We start from the raw sequence: 21,768 nt of genomic DNA, 5'->3' as shown, positions 1-21,768 counted from the left end.
AGATGGGGGACAGCAGGTGCAAAAACAAAACAAACCAGAATACAGATGCAACAGACGCCGATGATAGACACAACAAATGACAACACAGTTATCAATTTATCTAACCTGGAGCTGTCACCACAAGAACTGGAAATGTTATCACTGGGATTAACTTTCTGCAGTAACACTAACTTTGATTATGCTCAAACACGTATTGATTTGTTCGTATATGTCAGAAAACTAAAACTTCAGAAATATTTCTCCAATTCAAGCCAAAACATTTCTGAGACTCCCAAAACGATTGACCCTAACCTAATGCTCAGTGTGGCACACCTGGAAACATTACAAACTATGATCGATCTAGAAAATCAAAACGAAGATGAAAATGATGCAGTTACGCCAAGTGGGGCAGCCATGAGCTCTGACATAGACATTTATCAAACAATCGAAACAGGATTCAAACCAAAATCAGTATTTATGCCAGCAATGCCTAAAGATGGGCTAGACCTATTCTCTGAGTGTGTGACAAAAGACCTGAAAGAGTTGTCAGTACTGAGCACAAAACAACAAAACTTTCAAAACCAAGACCACACACGGAAATACAATGATGTAATGGCAAAAATCAAGGCAAGATCCAACATTGTTGTTAGATGGTCTGATAAAGGGGGCAACATAGTCCTATGGCCCCTTGAAATGTACAATAAGGAAGCACAAAGTCAACTACAAGACCGAGAATGTTACACAAGGATCACCCCCGCACACGTGATAGGTATACAGGAGAAATACCATAACGAACTATATAAGTGGCGAGGGAAAGGTTTGCTGAGTAAAAAAGAATTTGAGTTTCTGAAAAATGACTATCCTGTAACTGCCCAAATGTATCTCATTCCCAAGATACACAAAAATGACAAAATACCACCTGGAAGACCTATCATATCTGCAATTAGGAGTTTATTTGAGAACACCAGTGTATTTATAGATCACTTCTTGCAACCAGAAGTAAAAAAACTCCCTGCCTACATAAAAGACACAGGTGATTTCTTAACCAAGATATATGATGTCAAGTGGAATGAGAAGTATCTATTCATGACTTTGGATGTCCAGGCACTCTACACCAGCAATAGGCACAGAGACGGTCTAAACGCTATCAAACATTATCTGGGGAAAAGACCGATAAATCTATTTGAACATACAAATATACTGCTGGAAATGACTGAGTGGTGTCTCACGAACAATACATTCATGTTCGATAGACTGCATTACAAACAGGTTCAAGGATCAGCCATGGGAACTTGCTTCTCCCCCAGCTATGCGAATCTGCATATGGGCTGGTGGGAGGAGCAGGTTCTATGGGTACTATACCCAGAAATCATGACCAACAATGTGATCATTTACAAGAGATTCATTGATGACATTTTTATTTTGTGGGAGGGCAGTGTGGAGAGTGCGATGCAATTTGCTGAAGGTTTGAATGAAAATGCATTGAATTTAAAATTCACCTGTAATACCAGCACTGTAACAATACAGTTCCTTGATGTAGAATTGTTTGTTCAACATGACAGAATACAAACTCGAACCTACTGCAAGCCCACAGCAGGAAATGTGATTTTACGCACCCCTTAAACAATCAATCCCTTCCGCAGAATGTCTAAGAATGACACGTAACTGTAGTACCACCGATGGTCTGAGTGAAGCTAAACAGAACCTGTTCTCGAGACTTCAAAAGAGGGGGTATACTAGCAGAACTTGTAATAATGCAGAAGCTAAATGTAGCAAAAAAAACCCGACATGAACTGTTGTTCCCAAGTGTGACGGAAAAAAACAGCGGCAAACAAGACAGGCAACCCCCGAGGTTGATAACTGGCTTCAACCGATACCATACGAACCTTCGTAAAATCTTAAGAAGGCACTAGCCATTAATCCGCAACGATCCAACCATAGGTCACACAGTGGGAAAAACACCACTGGTGTCATTTAGGAAAGCCAAATCAATGTGCAGCGAGTTAGTCTGCAATGCCCCTGCCCTCAAGAAACAAGCTAACTGGTTACAATCTCAGAAAGGGTTCAGAAAATGCAGTAAATGCAAAGCCTGCAACCACAGTATAAACACCACCAATGTGGAGGTACCTTTCAGGAGTTTTCCGTATAAAATCAGGGAACTCTTCTCATGCAAAACTGAGTTTGCAGTGTACGTGCTCACATGTGAGTGTGGTAAAAGATATGTGGGATCCACCATCCACCCAGTACACGTAAGAATTCTGCAGCACCTACGTGCGATCGCAAACGATGACCAAGCATACCCAGTAGCGAGGCACATCCACCCAATACATGCAGGCAATGCGGCAGGTCTAACCTACTTTGTCATCGACAGCATACCCAGAAATGTCAGAGGCGGGAATCGTAAACTCGCTTTACGCCGCCTGGAGTCGAGATACATCATTCTCTTAAACTCCAAAATCCCTTCAGGATTGAATGCGGATGAGGCCTTGAGTGTCCACATATGAACCAGCATGTGAGTCCTCCTAGTCTTTCCTTAGTACCCCTTAAGAACATCTGTTGTTCACAAAAAATTTTATTCACGTATATTCACCTCACATGTAAACAAGGGTTATGCACAAACTCCTATGTGGAACGTCACCCCACCTCACGCCACCTCACTTGAATCCATTACCCATTAACTGCACGTCTTTACTTAACAAAACCGATGGGCAGGTATATGTGGGTTCAGCATATCCTCTATAACTAACAGAGGACACGCTCGATTAAATATTCTACATTGAGCTGCTCGCAAATATGACATACAAGTGTGGGTCACCGCCATAAACCACAGTACCATACAGGCACTGGCCTTATCAGCTACTAATGAGTAGAGAGCCAAACACTGTCTCAACACTCACGGCGATCAGTACGCTGCACGAACGATGTACCAGGCCGAATCAGAATAAACAAACCACCGGCCTTCTCGATCAGTACGTCCTTTTGCTCTCACCTCCTGTGTGAGCGCCCAATTACAGACCCACATACTCCCAACATAGTAGAATCAAGCCAATCATGGCCCGTATGTTATGCACATGTTTTGTTACCAGGGGCTGTTTTTCTGTAAACAGATTCTGTTATACAGAATAATAAATTGTTATCGTAAGAGGTGACGTTAAATGGCAACAAACCTATACGTACTTCATAAGGTGTATTTTGAGCACATATCTAATGGTTTTATAATTTTATAATTTGAATGTAAAATGTATGTTAGCGATGACAAGTGAAGAAAGACTAACATGAAACTTAAATGTGCAAGTCACCAACTTGTCTATGTTAATACACAGGGTGTAACCATGTTCACCATAGCAACAGCCAGCTGTAACTGGTTTGCTAATTGACCACATGACAACTCTTACATGTATATATATGTTAAGATTGAACAATGCAGATGTTAGTGAACAAGGCGGGAGTAAGCAGCCGAAACGCGTCTGAGCAGAAACTGAGCATGTAATAAATCGTTTGGATTGAGATTCACGGAGTCCGCGCCTTCTTTGATTGGAAGTTTGGTGTGGTCAATAATATATATATATACACAGCTGGAGGGAGTGTGTTTAAAGGATAATGTTCAGGCGGATGACTAAAGCAGGAAAATACAGGGACCCTGCTTTGCGGGAGAGCCTGTTGTGTCTGCAACAGCAGCTAGGAAAAAGTTACTAGGAATATAGTACTTCCCAACTGTAAATAAGACATGTTTCTGTCTAGCTGCCCTTTCTGCCGAAAGCACAAACTGCTTTCACCTGAGCTTACAATTTAACCTTTTGCTCAAAGCAACTTCATCCAGTCACTTAATCAGAAAGAACCCCGTGTCATCCAAAATCCAACTACCCCTCGTGAACTTGACTGACTACGTATCATATAATCAAAAAATCAAAGTGAAGGGAGAAGGAAGACGTTATCCATTCAGCTTCCTTACTACTGTTATTAACCACGGGTAAAACCTCCGGCTGGACCACTAAACCCAATGATTATGCAAACACGTGTCTACAGTAGCGGAGAATCAAGATATACCGCTCTTATTACCAACCCTACACGTGCATGAGGGTTTTTTTAATTGGGACTTTTCGGAACGTAACCTGCATACCCTGGTAATGCAGGACAAGTGATCCTTCCCCCTTGATTTTTTGATACGTATCATATAAACCTTTTTTACAAAGCAGTCCTAATTATTCAAAATGGACTCCCACCTCCCACTACTGGTGATTTGTACACAGCGATGCTGTTTAAATGAATGAAAAAATTAAATAAAATAAAAGACATAAAGTGCAGTCGCTAAACCAACTCACAATAACAAAATGCTTTATGTATCTTCATTTGACCCAAAAATTATTAGATGTCCATGCAGTATGCGATTAGCACAATATTCCTCCATAAGTGTTAGAAAAACAGTCCATGAGTCCGGTTTTATCTCCTTATCCTTGAATTAAAGCAGCATTATCAGTGAAGTTTTGCGTGGAAGATCGAAAGTCTTCATCATTTAAGGTTCGGGTGTATACTGCTGGTGAGGCAAGAAATTAATTCACAAATACATACAGGAGTAGTAGTTGCACACCATTGTTTGTCCGTTTTCCACGAGTAAAACAATGGTGTGCAACTGCTACTCCTGTATGCATTTGGGAAATGAGTTGTTTTGCCAGGTCGACATGGTAGTGTAAACTGCAAACACTTCTGCAATGGCAGGCCCGAGGCATGGTTAAAGGGCTACTTAAGTGAGTGGCACTATGGGCGCTGCATGCCCACTACTAGCATTTAATTTACAGGCCCTGGGCACAATGGGTACCACTTTACTAGGGACGTATAGGTAAATTAAATATGCCAAATGAGGATGAACCAATATCACCATGTTTAAGGGAGAGAGCTCATGCACTTTATCCCTGGACAGCAGTGGTAAAGTGCACAGTCACAATATCAGCAAAATGGAGGGAGGCAGGCAAAAAGTTGTGGGAAAAAATATCCTTAGGCTGTCAGGGCTAACAAGATGTGTGATACTATTGGCACAATATCATGTTCCTCCGTCTGCTGTTATTCAGGATAGCCTTCCCTCAACTCAGATGAGCCTAATCAAATGATGGTGGGTTGATTAGGATCTAGGGGGTTCCTCCTTAGGGCTTGGCAATCACTTAGAAGAAGGTTTAGATATGGCAAGTGAAGCTGGGTCCTAAGCCACCTGTGACTAACATGCGATTGCAACACTTACAAGGTAAGAGATATTGTGTTAAGTGTACAGTACTTGGCGCTTACTGCAGGGCCTAAGCTTAGACCAGGATTCCTGAGGTCTCTTCAGACCGTGGGAAAGTTAGGAAGTGGATTCAATGAGCATGTTCATTAGACAGTCCCCAAAATTGCTGTGGGGGATTTGTCTGAGCTTAGTTCTTATTTCGACTCCTAGATTTTGCCAGGTTTAGCTTTCCATGAAAAAGGTCTATTTGAGTCACTCCTCTGAGGGTTAAAATCTGTTAGTATTGAAAGCCCTCTTTTTTATTTCTCCTCTTTCCAGTTACTTTTTTTTTCAGCTGTGTGCGCGCGCATGCTGGCTCCCTGCCAAAGCTTGTTTAGATTTATAATTTTCTTTGTTGTGATAGGAACATTCAGCAACATAAAGTATGTGCTACGATACAACAGATATGAATATGTGAATGGCATGAGAGTCTGTTGTATGTGAAAGTGACAGGACAGCTGGGCACCAATAAAACACGTGTTCCCATTCCAATCTGGGCACCACCACCCTTTTAGCAGCTGGAGGAAAAACACAAGGGCTGTTCTCAACAGCTTCGAAGAAAAGGCAAGTCTCGCTGTTTGAGCTTTTAGATTACTACAGTGCATGTCTAATCTTTCTCATGAGTCCTACATTCACCAGCGATTGAATGTTATCTGGAATTAAGAGATGATAAAGTCTGGTGAAAAGAGGATCGAAGTCCCCTTGTACACATTGTGTTAGAAGTTGCAAATTTTACTAGCGTCTATATATAATGTTTTGCAGCGCTTTGCTTGTTGAAACAGCTGTGCAAAGCTTCAAGTAGTCAGTAGCTGAGCTCTAAGCCCGCCGTAATCACGCTTAATTTCCGTGATTTTGTGTTACACTCTTGTTATGGAAAACTCATGCGATCATGCCATCAAGCAAAATCCCCAAATTGAGATTTCATTCGGGTAACAAACTATTGCAGGAGAACAGGAACAAAGGATCAGAACACAAGCAGCTGTTTGTGTCATGGGTAATTTTCCTAGTCTTTTTTTGGATCTAAATATTCAAAATAATGCAAATATGTATTTCGCACAAAAAAGTGCAAAATGCTGGACTGGCATGTTACATAATGCATAATTTTGCTTAATTTTTTGGGCGATATGCATTTCGTGTTACACGCTTGCCATGTGAAATATCGTTGATTTCTCCATTGCGCAACACCCCCTATTTAAGATTTTATTTTAGAGAAAAGCCCATCGCCGGAGCACAGGGACATAATACAGAACACAAGCAGCTGTTCGCGTCACGTATAATTTTGAGCTTTTTTTTGTGCACGAAATACTATTGTGTTCAAAGTAGATGCGAAGATACATTTTGTGGAGAAAAAATATATATATAGTGCTAAATGCCAGACGAAAGTCCCACTATAATACATCAATCCATTTAATTTATTGGACATTTCACATACGTTTTGTAAAGTAACTTACATGTATGTACTTTTACGTCTACTAGGTCCTCACCCGTGCTATGCTCAGCACATGCATTTCCCTGATATACACTTTCTTCGTGCCAGTGACCCATGTTTTTACCTTCTCAGCTAAAGACAGAGCAGCCACATGGTGTATAGATAACACAATGTTTCGTTTTAGCCAGGATTATTCGAAGTATGCAGCTTCCCCACAGCGCAGTGTCTCCGATTACAAGACCAACATAAAGCCCTGTCACCAAATCTTCACTCTGTTTTGCTTTGCCTTGTCCTCTTGTTTAATGAATGAGGCCGTGGTGTCGTCTTGTATTCAGAGCTCATGGAACCTGTGACTTGACATCCTTGTTGTCTTTGTGCTCCACCCGGTCTCCACGGAGACACCCAAGAAAACCCTTGTCTCGAGAAAGCCGCGCCTGTGGCAGGTGTCATAACATCTCCACTAGCCTCGCTGCCCACACTGAGGGTATACTGAGACAAGGACATCAGAGAACCGTGGACAGGAGCCGCATAGGGGAAGAGACTGGAGAAGTGTGGCTCAAATTGGAGAAGTGTGGCTCAAATTGGAGAAGTGTGGCTCAAATTGGAGAAGTGTGGCTCAAATTGGAGAAGTGTGGCTCAAATTGGAGAAGTGTGGCTCAAATTGGAGAAGTGTGGCTCAAATTGGAGAAGTGTGGCTCAAATTGGAGAAGTGTGGCTCAAATTGGAGAAGTGTGGCTCAAATTGGAGAAGTGTGGCTCAAATTGGAGAAGTGTGGCTCAACAGGAGAAGTGTGGCTCAACAGGAGAAGTGTGGCTCAACAGGAGAAGTGTGGCTCAACAGGAGAAGTGTGGCTCAACAGGAGAAGTGTGGCTCAACAGGAGAAGTGTGGCTCAACAGGAGAAGTGTGGCTCAACAGGAGAAGTGTGGCTCAACAGGAGAAGTGTGGTTCAACAGGAGAAGTGTGGTTCAACAGGAGAAGTGTGGCTCAACTGGAGAAGTGTGGCTCAAATGGTTAGAGCGGCAGACCCTGATGCAGATGTCTGGCCCGGGACCAAGGTTCAATACCCGCCTTGGCGGGTCTTGGGCTCAATTTCCTCGGACCTGATAGTTCTCGCCTCGGTGCCTATTCTAATCATGGGTCCCGCTCTGCGACTCTGGGCAATAGCTTGCTTAATCTCCACAACGGCCCCAAAAGCGCTGGAATGCCTGGTTTCACCCTGGGGGTGCCCAGGAGTGGACACTCACAGGGAAAACCACGAAGGGTTCCTCAGCGGTATACGTACAGCGCCGGGACACTACCTCAGGGAAGTAGCTGTGCGCTCTATATATGCTGGTTCATTTACATATAAATGCCGGTACATACAAAAGGTCGCAGGGGGAGAGAGAGAGAGAGAGGTCCATCCCACCACACACTACAGGGCGCGCCACCTGGATCTAAGGACACGCGTGGAGACAGCACAGAGGGTTAGTGGTCCGCGTGCATCAGATGTTAGAAAGCTGAGGCAGTGTATCAAAGGCAGAGAGGACCATCGAGAAGCCCATCAGATGAGTTGGCTGCTTCAATAAACTGCTGGTAAATTGTTTAAGTGTAACTGGGAATTGAAGGGTGTAAATCGATTTGTCATTGGAAGTGTTTTGGTAACAGCTGGTGTAGAGGGCATGTTACTGGAACCATGTCTGGCTGTTGGGCTAAGGATTTTTCAATTGCGACTTGTCTGAGATCAAATAGTGTAGTTCATGTATTATTGGGAGTTTGTCTTGTACTGGTTGGTATATGGCATACGTCAATATTTGTCTGCCTGTTGCTATTTGATTTAAAGACGCCCCTACAGCAACTCGACTTATGCTAGATGGGGTGAAGATTTTCTCTGTTATTGTGTCTGATGGTGAAGCAGGTGTATCTTTGGTGGTGCAACTGATTTTATATTGCAGAATTAATTTCTCATCAGCAGTCTCACACAGCTCTGATGATGCACCTCACGCAGGGGCTCACAGCTGTTATTATTCACACAACTCTGATGATGCACCTCACGCACTGGGCTGACGCAGTTATTATTCACACATGTCTGATGATGCACCTCAGGCACGGGCTCACAGCTGTTATTATTCACACGTGCTGTAAGAACACGGGTTAACCCAAAGAGTCACTGGGACCTGGGCGGATAGTTTATACAGACAAAGTGGTCCCAGATAATCGAACAATTAACTCGGCAGTAAAATCACTTAAGTGAATACAAAGACCATTATAAAAACATTGTTTTTAATCACAACGTGTATCGTAAAAAATCATTCATAAAATAAATACATAGTAAATCGCATATAATGCCCCTAAAGGATGGAAAAGGGAAGGGTAGTGTTGGGATAGTGAAGGTATGGGAATTGCAACAAGGGTCACTGAGACCTGAATACACCAGAAATAATGATAAGTTAACACAATGGAAAAAATAACGCATCAATTGATTGAACAATCATGCCTCAAATAAAGTAGAATCACAAATGATAAATCAAGGAAGAGGCTGGACACAGGAGGAAGTGTCGAAGTTTCGACCCAAGTAGATGCAGGCGTAGTGTAAACCTTGCTAAAGGGTCTTCATCAGGACAGGGGATGTGGAAAATGCGGCAATGAATCTTGAGTTGGTACGGAGGTGCAATGAGTTAAGTTCAAAAACAGTAGGCTCTCAAGGGTGCAACATTGTGGCTGCATCTGATATGATTGTACCGGTTTGCTATAGACAGCGTCTCTCAGTGACGAATTGTCAATCGGAATAACGCGTCTTTTACTGATGCCGTGTATGGTATTAAGATGACGGAGCTTTGCGTGTTATGGAAATCTGTTGGGAGGTGAAACACCGCAAAGAGCGGGGGTTCTGATGTAGTTGCTGTAAGCGGCACACACTAATCGCCGTTGTGTTGAAAGGCAACCGGTTGTTCAGGGGTCGTTTGGATGACTATTGCTCCTCAGAATCCCATTACAAGCCTGTGATCGCATCCCGTGTAAGACCTCGCTCTCTGGATGTAACGACCAAACTACGACCCCTGAACAACCGTTTGCCTTTCAACGCAACGGCGATTAGTGTGTGCCGCTTACAGCAACTACATTGGAACCCCCGCTCTTTGCGGTGTTTCACCTCCCAACAGATTTCCATAACACACAAAGCTCCGTCATCTTAATACCATACACGGCATCAGTAAAAGACGCGTTATTCCGATTGACAATTCGTCACCGAGAGACGCTGTCTATAGCAAACCGGTACAAACATATCAGACGCAGCCACAATGTCGCACCCTTGAGAGCCTACCGTTATTGAACTTAACTCATTGCACCTCCGTACCAACTCAAGATTCATTGCCCCATTTTCCACATCCCCTGTCCTGATGAAGACCCTCTAGCAAGGTTTACACTACGCCTGCATCTACTTGGGTCGAAACGTCGACACTACCTCCTGTGTTCAGCCTCTTCCTTGATTTATCATTAGTGATTCTACTTTATTTGAGGCATGATTGTTCAATCAATTGATGAGTTATTTTTTCCATTGTTTTAACGCATCATTATTTCTGGTGTATTCAGGTCTCAGTGACCCTTGTTGCAATTCCCATAGCCTCTCTATCCCAACACTACCCTTCCCTTTTCCATCCTTTAGGGGCATTATATTTATTTTATGAATGATTTTTTACAATACACGTTGTGATTAAAAACAATGTTGTTATAATTGTCTTTCTATTCACTTAAGTGATTTTACTGCCGAGTTATTATTCACACAGTTCTGATGATGCACCTCAGGCACAGGCTCACAGCTGTTATTATTCACACAGCTCTGATGGTTCATCTCAGGCACGGGCTCACAGCTGTTAATATTCACACAGCTTTGATGCGCTCTCTAATACTCTTTACTAATAACTCTCCTACTCACTATCAACTTCTCACTCTACTACTTACTGTGTGTGTGGGTGCTAATGCAATAGGTCTCGCATATGCACTTGATGATGCTATTGGCAATGTAAATGACAATGCCATTTATTTATGATTTAAAAAAGAAAATCATGAGCAATGCCAATAGCTCTACCTTTAATGCTGCCGAGACCATTGCATTGTAAATGCTTGTTATATTTCTTTGGAATCAAAATCAGTTGAAGACGGCCGCCCTGGGCACCAGGCGAAGCTGTAGGTTGACTAGAGGAGGGGCTACCCCACCAGGAAGTGCTGAAATGCCATTGAGGATCAGAGAAGTTGCCCATCGTCTCTCTTACAGTGAGTGACCGAGTTGTAGAACCTGCCAAACCTTCAATACCTATTGTGCCAAAAGTGAAATTGTCCTCATATGGGTGCGTCATTGCTGAAGAGCTACTCTCCACACTGGCTTCCGAATCACCTCCTCAGAGGAAGCTAGGGCCTGCGGTTTCTTTAGGGCTTAACAGTATATTACCTCAAAGATCATACTTCAGTATTTTGAAGTTGAAAAACGTGTCACCTATTTCTCTTTTAGCCTATTTACTTTGATTTTTTTTTCATTTCAACGACTTGTTTCTTTGGGAAAACCTTGCTCATTCTCCAGACAGCCTCCTGCTAAGATCAGAAGTTTGTCTTGTTTACAGAAGCGTATAGCTTTCTGGGCGGAACATTTTCTTTTTTTTTTAACTATGTCCGTTTCTGAAAACTGGGAAACAGGTGAGGTTTTTCACAATTTGTCATGAAAAAAAGACGTTATTACACATTTTGCTATTTTCTAGGGCAGGGCAACTCCAGGGGAACTAGCAGTCCCTAGTTTCCAGTACAATTCTAAACATATCGAAGGGGATGGGGTAGAGGTGGGGAATATACAAATTTGGCCATATCAGGCTCTCATAGGGTCCAGATTGGACTATGCCAATGCTCTATATCTGGGCCTGCCTGAATATCTCCTCCAACGTCTGCAGATCACCCAGAACGCGGCTGCGCGTGCCATTTTTGGCCTTCATCGTCGCACTAGCGCCTCTAATCTTCTTGTATCCCTCCACTGGCTTCCGGTGCGGAAGAGGATACTGTTTAATACCATGACTCTTGCCCATAAGGCCTTACATGGCACTGGTGCCAAGTATCTTCAGAGGAGGCTGGACTTCTATCGACCTGCACGATCCCTCAGGTCAGAAACCTTGGCCTTGGCTCGGGTACCACGCATTAAAAAGGCTCGGCTAGGCGGCCGGTCTTTCAGCTTCCTTGCTCCTCAGCTATGGAACTCGCTACCGTTGTCTCTGCGAAACACCTCTAATCTGCTTGTCTTTAGGAAAGACTTGAAAACTTGGTTGTTTGCTGGATAATTTTTCCCTCCGGGTGCCCCTTTTCTGTTATTGTTATGTTTCTTGCTCTTTTTCATGGTCAGGAGCTCAAAGCGCCGGGACACTCCTTTGGAGTAGCCGTTGCGCTATAAAAGTCCCATTTTAACATAACATAACATAACATATCTTTTGTGTGGGAAAATTATGAAAACTTAACCCCAGATTACCCAAATTTCAAAACCGAGATTCAAAAGATAGTCCGCACTTAAGGGATTGGAATAATTTATACAAATTAAAGTCTTGGTAGCATAACATGCAAACATGCGCATTAAAATTGCCAGAAAAATGGCCATCAATAATAAATATGTGCTCTACCTAACTTTTAACCTTTATTGTTTTTGTCATAATTCAATATCAACATGTTATATTTAATATAAAGTTTGCATCTTACATTTCAGCAGTCTAAAATTCATTCTGTCCACAGTAATTTTAATAAGCAAGAAATTATTTTACTTTCTCTGTTCCAAAATGCCAATATTTCTAACCTGTTGATGTTAGCAAGAATGACTTCTTAAAATGATATAATCACTTTTCTGTTCCTAGAAATAAAACAAATACAGAGCGGGAAAGTGAAACTCAAGCGCTGCCAAATTTTAAGGAGAGGAAAAAAAAGGGGTACTGTGAGTGTTGTTTGAAAAAATATGAGGATTTGCAATCTGTAAGTATGGATCTCAAATTCATGACTTTTTTTTAATAACATTAACTGAAATTTGTTTTAAGTTTTTGTTTGAAACTGTTCTATGCGGTGTAAGCATCTAATAAAAGCCAAAAGGTAGTAAATTATACCCGTAAACTATGTAATACAGATTCATAATTCATATGACTACATTTCAGTCATGTTTGCAGAGGACGTGTATTCTGTTTAATTTTATGTTTCATAGATGGGTGCAGACCAGTCAATATTTTCAATCAGGCACTATCTTACTTCAATCAACAATGTTTTTAAATTGGTTTATCCCTATGCAAAACATATATATTAATAGGCCAAATGTATTACGTCGCAAATTTATTGCACCATATTTAAAGCATTGGTCCTATTTCTTCCTTTGAAATAACTTAACTTAAGATAAAACTTCTTAAGGCTGCCCACAATATCATCAACCGAGCTGGTTACCCAACCATGTCTACAATGAAATAAGAAAAAGTGAATAGTGAAGTATGTAATAACTAAACAAAAAAAACTTGTCCCAGTGAGACTGTCCTCCTATATCTACATTTTCAATCTATTTTGCATTTATATATCAGCTGTTTTTCTCACATGTCAAATTACTTTTATGATTGCTATGAGCTATTGTTTTCATAAAAAAATAACAACAAAAGAGTGTAACTTTGGTTGAGAAATACACAAGTAATGGAGCACAAGAAAGAAAACAACACCAATTACGTTTGTTTAGAAAGCCCTCGCTCACCGACCTGGTCGGGGACATGCTTCATCATCGGGCCCCACTGGGTGTGACCGAATGTCACCCCAGTGTGCTTCAACGCCAGATTTTACTGCGGAGCGGATAATGTGAAGTTGTGAGGGCTAAGTGAGGGTTACGTGATAAGGGTGTCGTGGTGAGTTTAAAAATGCCTCGATTGTATAAAAAATTGATTTAATGGCTGATCAACAAAGACATATTAAAAAATGTGTTGGTAAACACAGCCAACTAAATTGAAAGGTCTGTTACCAATATCATTAGGTGATGGTCAACATGTTTCTGCCAAATGTTTGTATAATTAACCTGGCATTCGTCAGGACCTATAGTGAATAAACCCCTGCGGTATGGGCACGCTAGGGCCCACCCTACCAAGGGACGTGAAAGTAAAAATTCGTCGGTGCAAGTGCAAATGAGGAGGGGGCCACACCGAACAAAAAACCGGGAAGCACAAACCCTGCTTGTCTCTGGGTTAGAGACTTCAAAAATAAAATGCACTTGGAAGGTGAGAAAGTGTCACCACATAGACCGCGGGAGGGGGTTGATGGCGTATTTGGCACATCGCCCTCAACGCCAGGCACCCGTGTGTAAACCTGTTCGAACCCTCTGAACCGAGTCTCGGCGATCAGACTCGGTTCAGAGGGTTCGAACAGGTTTACACACGGGTGCCTGGCGTCGAGGGCGATGTGCCAAATACGCCATCACCCCCCTCCCGCGGACTATGTGGTGACACTTTTGTTGATTTGTTATTGTTTTCATAGTCTTTACTTACAGTAATATCATTTTTTCACAATCACTTATTAGGAAATTCCACTTTTTGATAATATTTGATGGAGTTGATAATTTTTAAGAGTTATGGCTTGTTTCTTGAATGTTTTGAGGCGTGCTGAGCATAACTAAATGTGTTACCCTATTTGGAACAGTTATTTTCCCTGTCGTTTGGTGCTACATAGTGTACCCGCAATTTAAATTTACAAAGAAGTGAATGCTCCTCTTTCAGAGGAATAATTAATTTCAATAGTTCACAATATAGTTATTTTCTCAATCTTTGACTTCATAAATAACCAATCAGTTGTTTTTGTTTTAGCCTCAGTTTGGGATTCCAGTTTATCATCTCTACTTTAAGCCAGCGCTCACCAGGTTCATGCAAATGTCAAAGCCATATTAAGAGAAAGCAAATTTCTAAGTAACATGTTTTTTAACTGTTGTTCCTTATGATATTTTGGGTAAGCAATAAAACCCTTCAATAGCGTTATCATACCGCTGTACGTTCTTACTGCAGCATGATCGCCTACACCTCCTGGATTTCCTACCTTTATCCTTTATCCATTTATCCATGCCCTTCTTTTTTTATTTTCTGAATGCACTGGTAATTCCAGCATCTCCTATTTCCGTTTCATCCGTCTTTTTTTGTTTTTTTACCTGCGGTTCTCTCAGCTAGCTTTTTTCCCTTCTTGACAGCTTTCTCTTCCACACCTCCACATAATTTTATTATTCTCTCTTTAATCTTTCACGATTCTTGCATACTCTCCTCTATCAGGTGCTGTTCTTCTCTTGATGTTCCTCTTTTTCCTCATGTGCATGTTATTCTCTGTTCCCACCCTTTTCAGAGCATGAAGGATACAGCTACACTTCTCATTTTACTGAGATCAGGAATCAAACTTCCAGTCGACCATGTCCATTTTTATGGGGCTTCAACAGCTAATATTTTAGCAGGTCTCACCTTAATATGTCAGAGGCCTTAAGCACAGAGAATGGTTTACTGGCTGCCCTGCCCTATTATGACCTTGAAGTTTGTGTGTAAGGACCTCTTCTTCCAAAATAGAATAACTTAGTAATACTTCCTTAATGAATCACAAATTAGACTCAGCTTGCTCTTTGACCATTTTACATGGTGTTTGCCTAGATTATTTAGGGTCTTGTCTATAATGGATCTGTCTCATTAGCAGTTAATTAATGGAAGGAGCAACAGCTCAAATAGCAATGGGACAGAGTTTATTGAACCATAGTGACTGTTCCCCTTGTTGAAAATCTAACCTTAAAAAGCAAAGGCTTCCAAGTTCCACAGAGGAATACACTAGAATTGCACAGAAGTTGACTATAACTCTTGCAATAGAATGTTTTGTTTTATACGAACATCATTTTTAGAAACATTAATAATTGACATCAATATCTGTCAGTATGACTTAAAAAGATGTCTCTATGTATTACAAGTTTATCACAAACATTTCAATTTATTTCAGGTGTCTTTGATTATTTGGCCCTTTTGCTGGTAAGATTCTCGTGTTGCCTTAAAATTGGTGACATCAGCATTTGGATTGCCAGTCACCTGTACCTGATACTTCTAACTTTCTTGGTTTTTGCTCTATTTCTCTCAAGATGTGGATGGTCCCACCCAAAATATACAGTGATACACCTAATATGTTCTCTACCTGATCGTGGGTACTACCCCTATTTCTCTACTTTGGTTTGGTCAGACCACTTTATTAAACCATTTATCTTGTTGTCTCCCACCCCCCCACCCTACTGGCCTGCTCCTAATAAGACTATAGTCGAAAGTTGAGCTCTCAGACCATGACGCCTCGCTTGTCTGCAATCTACCTTCCTTTGGCCTACCCATATTGGAGACAGTGAAGCAGACTAATTCACCTACCACTGTTTCTCTGGATTCACTTATGCCTTTGAAGCCTTTAAGCAGCCACTGACACCAGCCTCCCACGTCTTAGTTTAATCTTGAACTTTGTGATAAAAACTTTGCTGATAAAGCCAATGCAAGCATTACTCTCCTTCCTCAGGCTCCGTTTATAATGTCACTAGATAACAAATTAGATCTGGGGGCCAAGTATTCTAAACACCCCCCCTCCCCCCTCCACATCAACTGTGTCTTCTCTTCCTGCTTTACCATATTCGTCTGTTCTGCAGAATCACTCCACTTTTGCATCTACTATCTCTCCAAACTGTGGTCTAAGCCATCATTCTTCCGCATTTAGACTACTGTTATTTTCTCTAGATGGGTCTAAATGCAGCTTCAATTGCTAGATTGTCACGAATATGAAGGTCCAGTTATCTTTCACCTCGCTCGAATCTTTATTCCCATCATGTTTTCCTGCTGTGGCGTTCAATCTCTTGTCGCATAAATCTCCAATTTCTTAACAGTATTTTTTTAGACATGCTAATACTCTATTCCCAAGTTCTTCCTCCAACCATCTTCTTGTGGTCCTTAGGATAAGTCATAATCCTTGAGGTGGTCTTTCTTTTTCTTTTTTGACAACCAAAGTCTGGAATGCTCTACTTAGATCCGCGTTTGATTTACAATGAAAGGCCTTAAAGACTCCTCTTTTAATATCTGTCATGCCACTTTTTTGTGTATTTTTTATGTCGAGCCTATCAGCGCACGTGCTGCGAGGCTTGCTGTAATCCCTTCTATGGGCTTTGACACATCCTCGCTGCTGATTGGTTAAAGTGTTTGACCTTCCAAAAAGCTTATTTCTTTATGGTGCTTAGCGTTATATGTCCCACCTTCCTGTGTCTCGCTCCTCCCCTGGAGTACTGGCATATTACCTGTATCCTCACCCTGTAGTCCTTTTCCCTTTGTTTTTGCCCCTTTTTAAAAAAAATGTTAACCCTCGCACTCTACGGGGCTGTGTGGTTCTGTGTAACCCACATCCGTATTGCCATCTCTTGCACCTGCAATCTCTGCCTTCTTCATGCCCCTCTAATTTCCTTACTCCTCTGTTTCATCCATGTTTCTCTCCCTGCTCTCATGTTGCTTCAACCCTTTCCGGTCCAACCCGCCTTATGCGCACACACCGCATCACCTCCTGCCAGTTGTTGTTAGAGAGGCCACATATTTCACCATCATCCCCTGGTTGCCTCTGATGCTGTTCTTTAGAAGGTACCAAGTTAGTAAGAAGGAGACCGCTGTGATCTTGTGCACTGCCTGCACCCCTGCCCCTCTGTGAGTCACTTAAGCTGCTCCCTCTTCCCAGGTCAAAAGAATAGCAACAGGCAGTAGGGCTGCGTCTTATTATAGCTGAACATGCAGCTTAGCTGGATCAAGCCCCTTCTGCAGAGCTTCATGTACTCCCCGTCAAAACAGGGGGTTCAGGGACAGTTATTTAGGGCACATCCAGCTGAAGTGTAATGATGAGGCAGTGACCCCATCATGATAGACAGTACGGCAAATTAAAGAAATAACCTATGGGCAGAGACTAAGAGCAGTTCAAAAGGAGCAAATATCAGCAGAGTGTAACAAAAGATCCGGCATTTATCACAGTCAGATGTAGAAGAAGAAAAAGCCTGTGAGGCGGCATCTGCAAGTTTCTCAGGAGACTTCCTTGCCAGGTTGTGGAGCAGAAATTCTGTTACTGATTGAGTGCTCATGAAGAGATCTTTGCCCTGGTAGGGTATGTGAAGTCAGGCGGGATATAACCGGGCATACAGGATGTTCGTTTAGCGGAGCTTCTGCTTGATCAGTAGGAACTTATGTCTAGGTTCCTGGACTGCCATGGTGAAGTCTGGATAGAGCATGTTTGCATTGCCACCAAATTGTAGATTTCACACTTCTACCTGGCCATCCTAAGAGCATTATCTCAATCCTGTAGTGGAGGAGATGGGTAATAATTGGGAAGGCTGGAGCGCCCAGAGGCAGTCCGGTCACCAAGGATCGATGGCCTCCATTTTACTGGTGTTGACAGACTCGGTTACTGCCATTATATGCAGATTGTTGCGGTGAGACTGCTTCAAGATCTCCATTCTGCGCCGCTAGGACTATAATAACTTTTTCCTTATTGAACATGGTGTCTCCCTGGGAGGAAATGGTGTCCTCCTGTAGGAAAGTGCCCCTTTTCTGTTTACACAGCCACCCCCACGTTTTGCCTAGTACATGATGTGATTTCAACTGGAAGTGCACTGGGTTCCTGTTAAGCAGGCCCCTGTGCCTGATCTCTTTCTCCAAAATTGTGCAATTGTTTCAACAATACCTGAGCACCCTCTGTATGTCCCTAGTAAATGGTACCATGTAGGGCCTTATAGTAAGCTGGCTCTGTATATACTGTACCAAAATGAGGTATAGTGTGCACAGAGACCAGTGGAACCCCAAAGGTAGGCAGAGGTAAAAGTAGATAGCACCATACTCTCTATTTGTGGTAGTGTGAGCGAGCAGTAAGGCTTTATCAGAGGGTAGTGTTAAGCATTTGTTGTACACACTCAGGCAGCAAATGATGTCACACACTCAAAGACTGTGCTCAGACCAATTTGTTTGTGTAAAACATACTATTTAGTTGTATTTATTTTCTAGAACCAAGCAAGCTTGGTACAGGTAAGTGCAAATGGCACTCTTCAAGGCAGGTTGAACAATACAAGCAAGCTGAACGAAAATGTCTGTTACAGTTTTGTAAATCTTTTCAATACAGTGGAAATTATTGTTAGATTACTTTATAGATTACTTTTCTACTCAGTGTGATATGCCTAGATATCAAACCGCAACATTTCCTAGAGAAAAGGTAAGAAAAGCAGTTTTCAATTATTTGCAGTTTTTCAAGTTCTCACACAAAACCAACTCCACACTTGGAACAGTTTTCTATGGAGAAAATATAGTTATCGGTTGACAGGTAAGTACTTGGTTGTGGGAGTTGGTATTCTTGGGTTAGACCGGAGCGAAGCCAGACTTGCATGTCTATGCAGTTAACGGGCAGCAACTGCGCTTGTATTCAGGGTTGGTGTGACTAGCGATTGGAGAACCCCTCCCCCCCCCCCCCCCCCCCCCCCCCAGGAGGTGGGTTGCCAGTATGAATGCTGATGGCAACCACCTAGCTCAGAATGAAATACTAGTGAGGTAAAGAATGGCCCGAACCCTGATGAAATTGCCGCAAGATATTTGGTAATGAAACATGTTGGCCTTCCCTAATTGAAGAGGTTTGCAACATTGTGTTTTCTTTTTTAACCTGAGTGGGCTCACGACATCTAATTAAGTTGGCATTTTCAAGTGAGTTCCAACTCATTTTTGCTTGGAGAGAAGTGAGTTTTCCTATTCTCTCACTATGGGGTCTTAGTGGGATAGTACACGACAAGCATTTGTTGTGCATCCTTTCACACATCACTATCTATTCCCTCCTTTTTTACACCTCTTAAAACTCGTATTGACTCTGATTTCAATTTTTCACTGTCTCGAAAGTCACCAATGATGAGAAAACATGAGCCGACTGGTGAGCACCTACCAGCAGCTCCCTAGGTGATGCTCACGTGAGGTACTTTCAGACCTTTCACATATTTTTTCTTCGTATGCACTAACATATGGGAATATAAGTGGGATGGATTGACAAACAGTTACATTTGAACACCAAGGCCCATCTGCTAGTGGCATTCTTTAGAAGTCAGTTTTTGGGCAGAGATTTCACTACCCTGCCCTTGGGACCCTTGGAAAGATTACACGTCCATGTACAATCGGGTCTTTTTTATATAATAATTCTGGGGTTAGAACCAGGGTTCCCCCCAGGGTCAAGGATGCACTCTCAAAGCACACTCAGCGGCACCAGGGCAGCTGGGTGCGAAGTGCTGAGGCCCAATGTTATCCAATGGGGGATAGAGGCCTCTGGTTGGTGGCTGCTCACAAGCAGGCCACAAGGTTGTGGGAACAAAGCTCCTGGTGTTAGGCTCAGGGCAAAGTAGGATCCGAGTTAGCACCCAAGGTACAACCGCAGCGGCACAGGGCTGGCTGGGTGCAGGGTGCTGTTTTGGTGTCGGGTGCCCTGTTGTTTTCAATGAGAATTCTCCGGTTGCAGCAAACACTGCAGGTTCGGGGACAAAGATCTTCTTGTGGCAAAAAGAAGGCCAAGACAGACAACCATGAAGTCTGTATACTTTGTCTACCTGAAGAACATAATCCAAGGACCTGTCCTCACTGCAAAACCCTGTCGGGAAGAACTCTGAAGGACAGGGAGAGAATTTGCATCTATGGCCTGGCACATAGGTCATCTAGAGGAAGGTCTCCGGTAAAGAAGGGCTCCAAGAGGTCTTGAACACCGTCTAAGGACAAGACTTCCCGCCCTTCAGCTTCAGCGTCAGGCTCGGCGCTGAGAAAAGATCTACTGGTGGGTCATTTATCTAAAAAACGACCTTCGACAGCGGATTCGCCGCCGAGAAGAAGAGATTCAGGTATGTCGACGTCCAGAATTCAATACCTTCCGCCGTCGTCAACTCGGCGACGATCGGTGTCAAGGACTAAGACCCCTCCGCTGTCGTCAACCCGGCGACGATCTGCGTCGAGGAGCACGAGCCCTCCACCGTCGTCAACTCGACGAACGGCGTAGAGGAGCATCACACCTCCGCCATCGTCAACCAGACGACGATCGGCATCGAGAAGTGTGACCCCTCTGCCGTCGTCGACACGACGTTCGGCGTCGAGAGCCCAGAGTCCTCCGCCTTCGACAACCAGGTGTCGATCGGCGTCGAGGATGAGATCTCCATCGTCGGCGTTCGTTTAAGAGGGTGCCAAATATCCCTCCGCCGTCGGTGCGTAGAACTTCGACGTCGAGATTAGCTGCTCCTCCGTCGTCCCAGCGACGTTCGGCGTTGAGAGAGAGAAATGCTCCGTTGTCGGCTGCACATCGCCGTTCGACGTCGAGAGATCACCGATCTTCACCAGCCTCTCACCGGCATCACTCACCGTCGAGGCATTCGACGTCAAAACACCCGACGTCGAAGCGGCAAGAATCGAGGAAGCATGCAGGATCGAGGTCGAGGCCCTCTTCAGTAAGATCCAGAGAAGGATCGAGGATTCTGGTGACGGAGTCAGCATCCCGCCACTCATCCTCAGCCTCTCCAGAGGCTAGACGTCCTGCTCGCAAGTCACCTTTGCGACGGACGGAGCCTTCTTCTACTGGGGAGCAGTTGTCCCCGAGTTGGAATCTGCCATTACATCACTGGCGGGATTCAGGGGCTACGAGGCGGATGCAGGAATACGCCAGTCCTATGCACAGGTCTCCTCGTCAAAGACTGGTTGAAGAAGCGGACAGACACAGCCCTCCCAGGCACAGATTCCAAGCTGAGAGATCACCTGTGAGGAGGCCTGCTACGTCTCGTTCCCCCAGAAAGGAGGACCGCTCAAGCAGATCACGGGATAGCAGGCACAGTGCTGATCGCAGGAGTAGGAGAACACCATCTACTTCTTCTACCTCCCTACCTACTCTTCAAAGAGGGATTATTCCCCCACGCTTTCGGATAGCCCTGTCTCTAGGGTCTCACTGATTGATGACATTAATATCTATCATGATGTCCTCCAGAGGGGAGCTCAGAAACTCAACATTGCAATGTCTGTTCCCCAGGTCACCACGACAGTGATTTTTGAGACACTTCACCAGAAGTCTGAGTCTCGT

General features: G+C 43.3%; 1 protein-coding gene across 1 annotated transcript in view; it reads left to right on the top strand.

The window, feature by feature from the left end:
* Window positions 1-21,768, top strand: part of DBF4 (DBF4-CDC7 kinase regulatory subunit) — a 179,256-nt gene that overhangs the window by 126,505 nt on the left and 30,983 nt on the right. The window contains exon 11 of the mRNA XM_086941796.1: window positions 12,519-12,633. Within this exon, the coding sequence (XP_086797922.1) occupies window positions 12,519-12,633 (115 nt within the window). The remainder of the gene's footprint in view (window positions 1-12,518; window positions 12,634-21,768) is intronic.

This window comes from Lissotriton vulgaris, chromosome 10 (genome assembly GCF_964263255.1).
Source record: "Lissotriton vulgaris chromosome 10, aLisVul1.2, whole genome shotgun sequence".
NCBI lineage: Eukaryota > Metazoa > Chordata > Amphibia > Caudata > Salamandridae > Lissotriton > Lissotriton vulgaris.
Note: the sequence above shows the minus strand (reverse complement) of the source record. Positions and strands in the feature narration are given on the sequence as shown.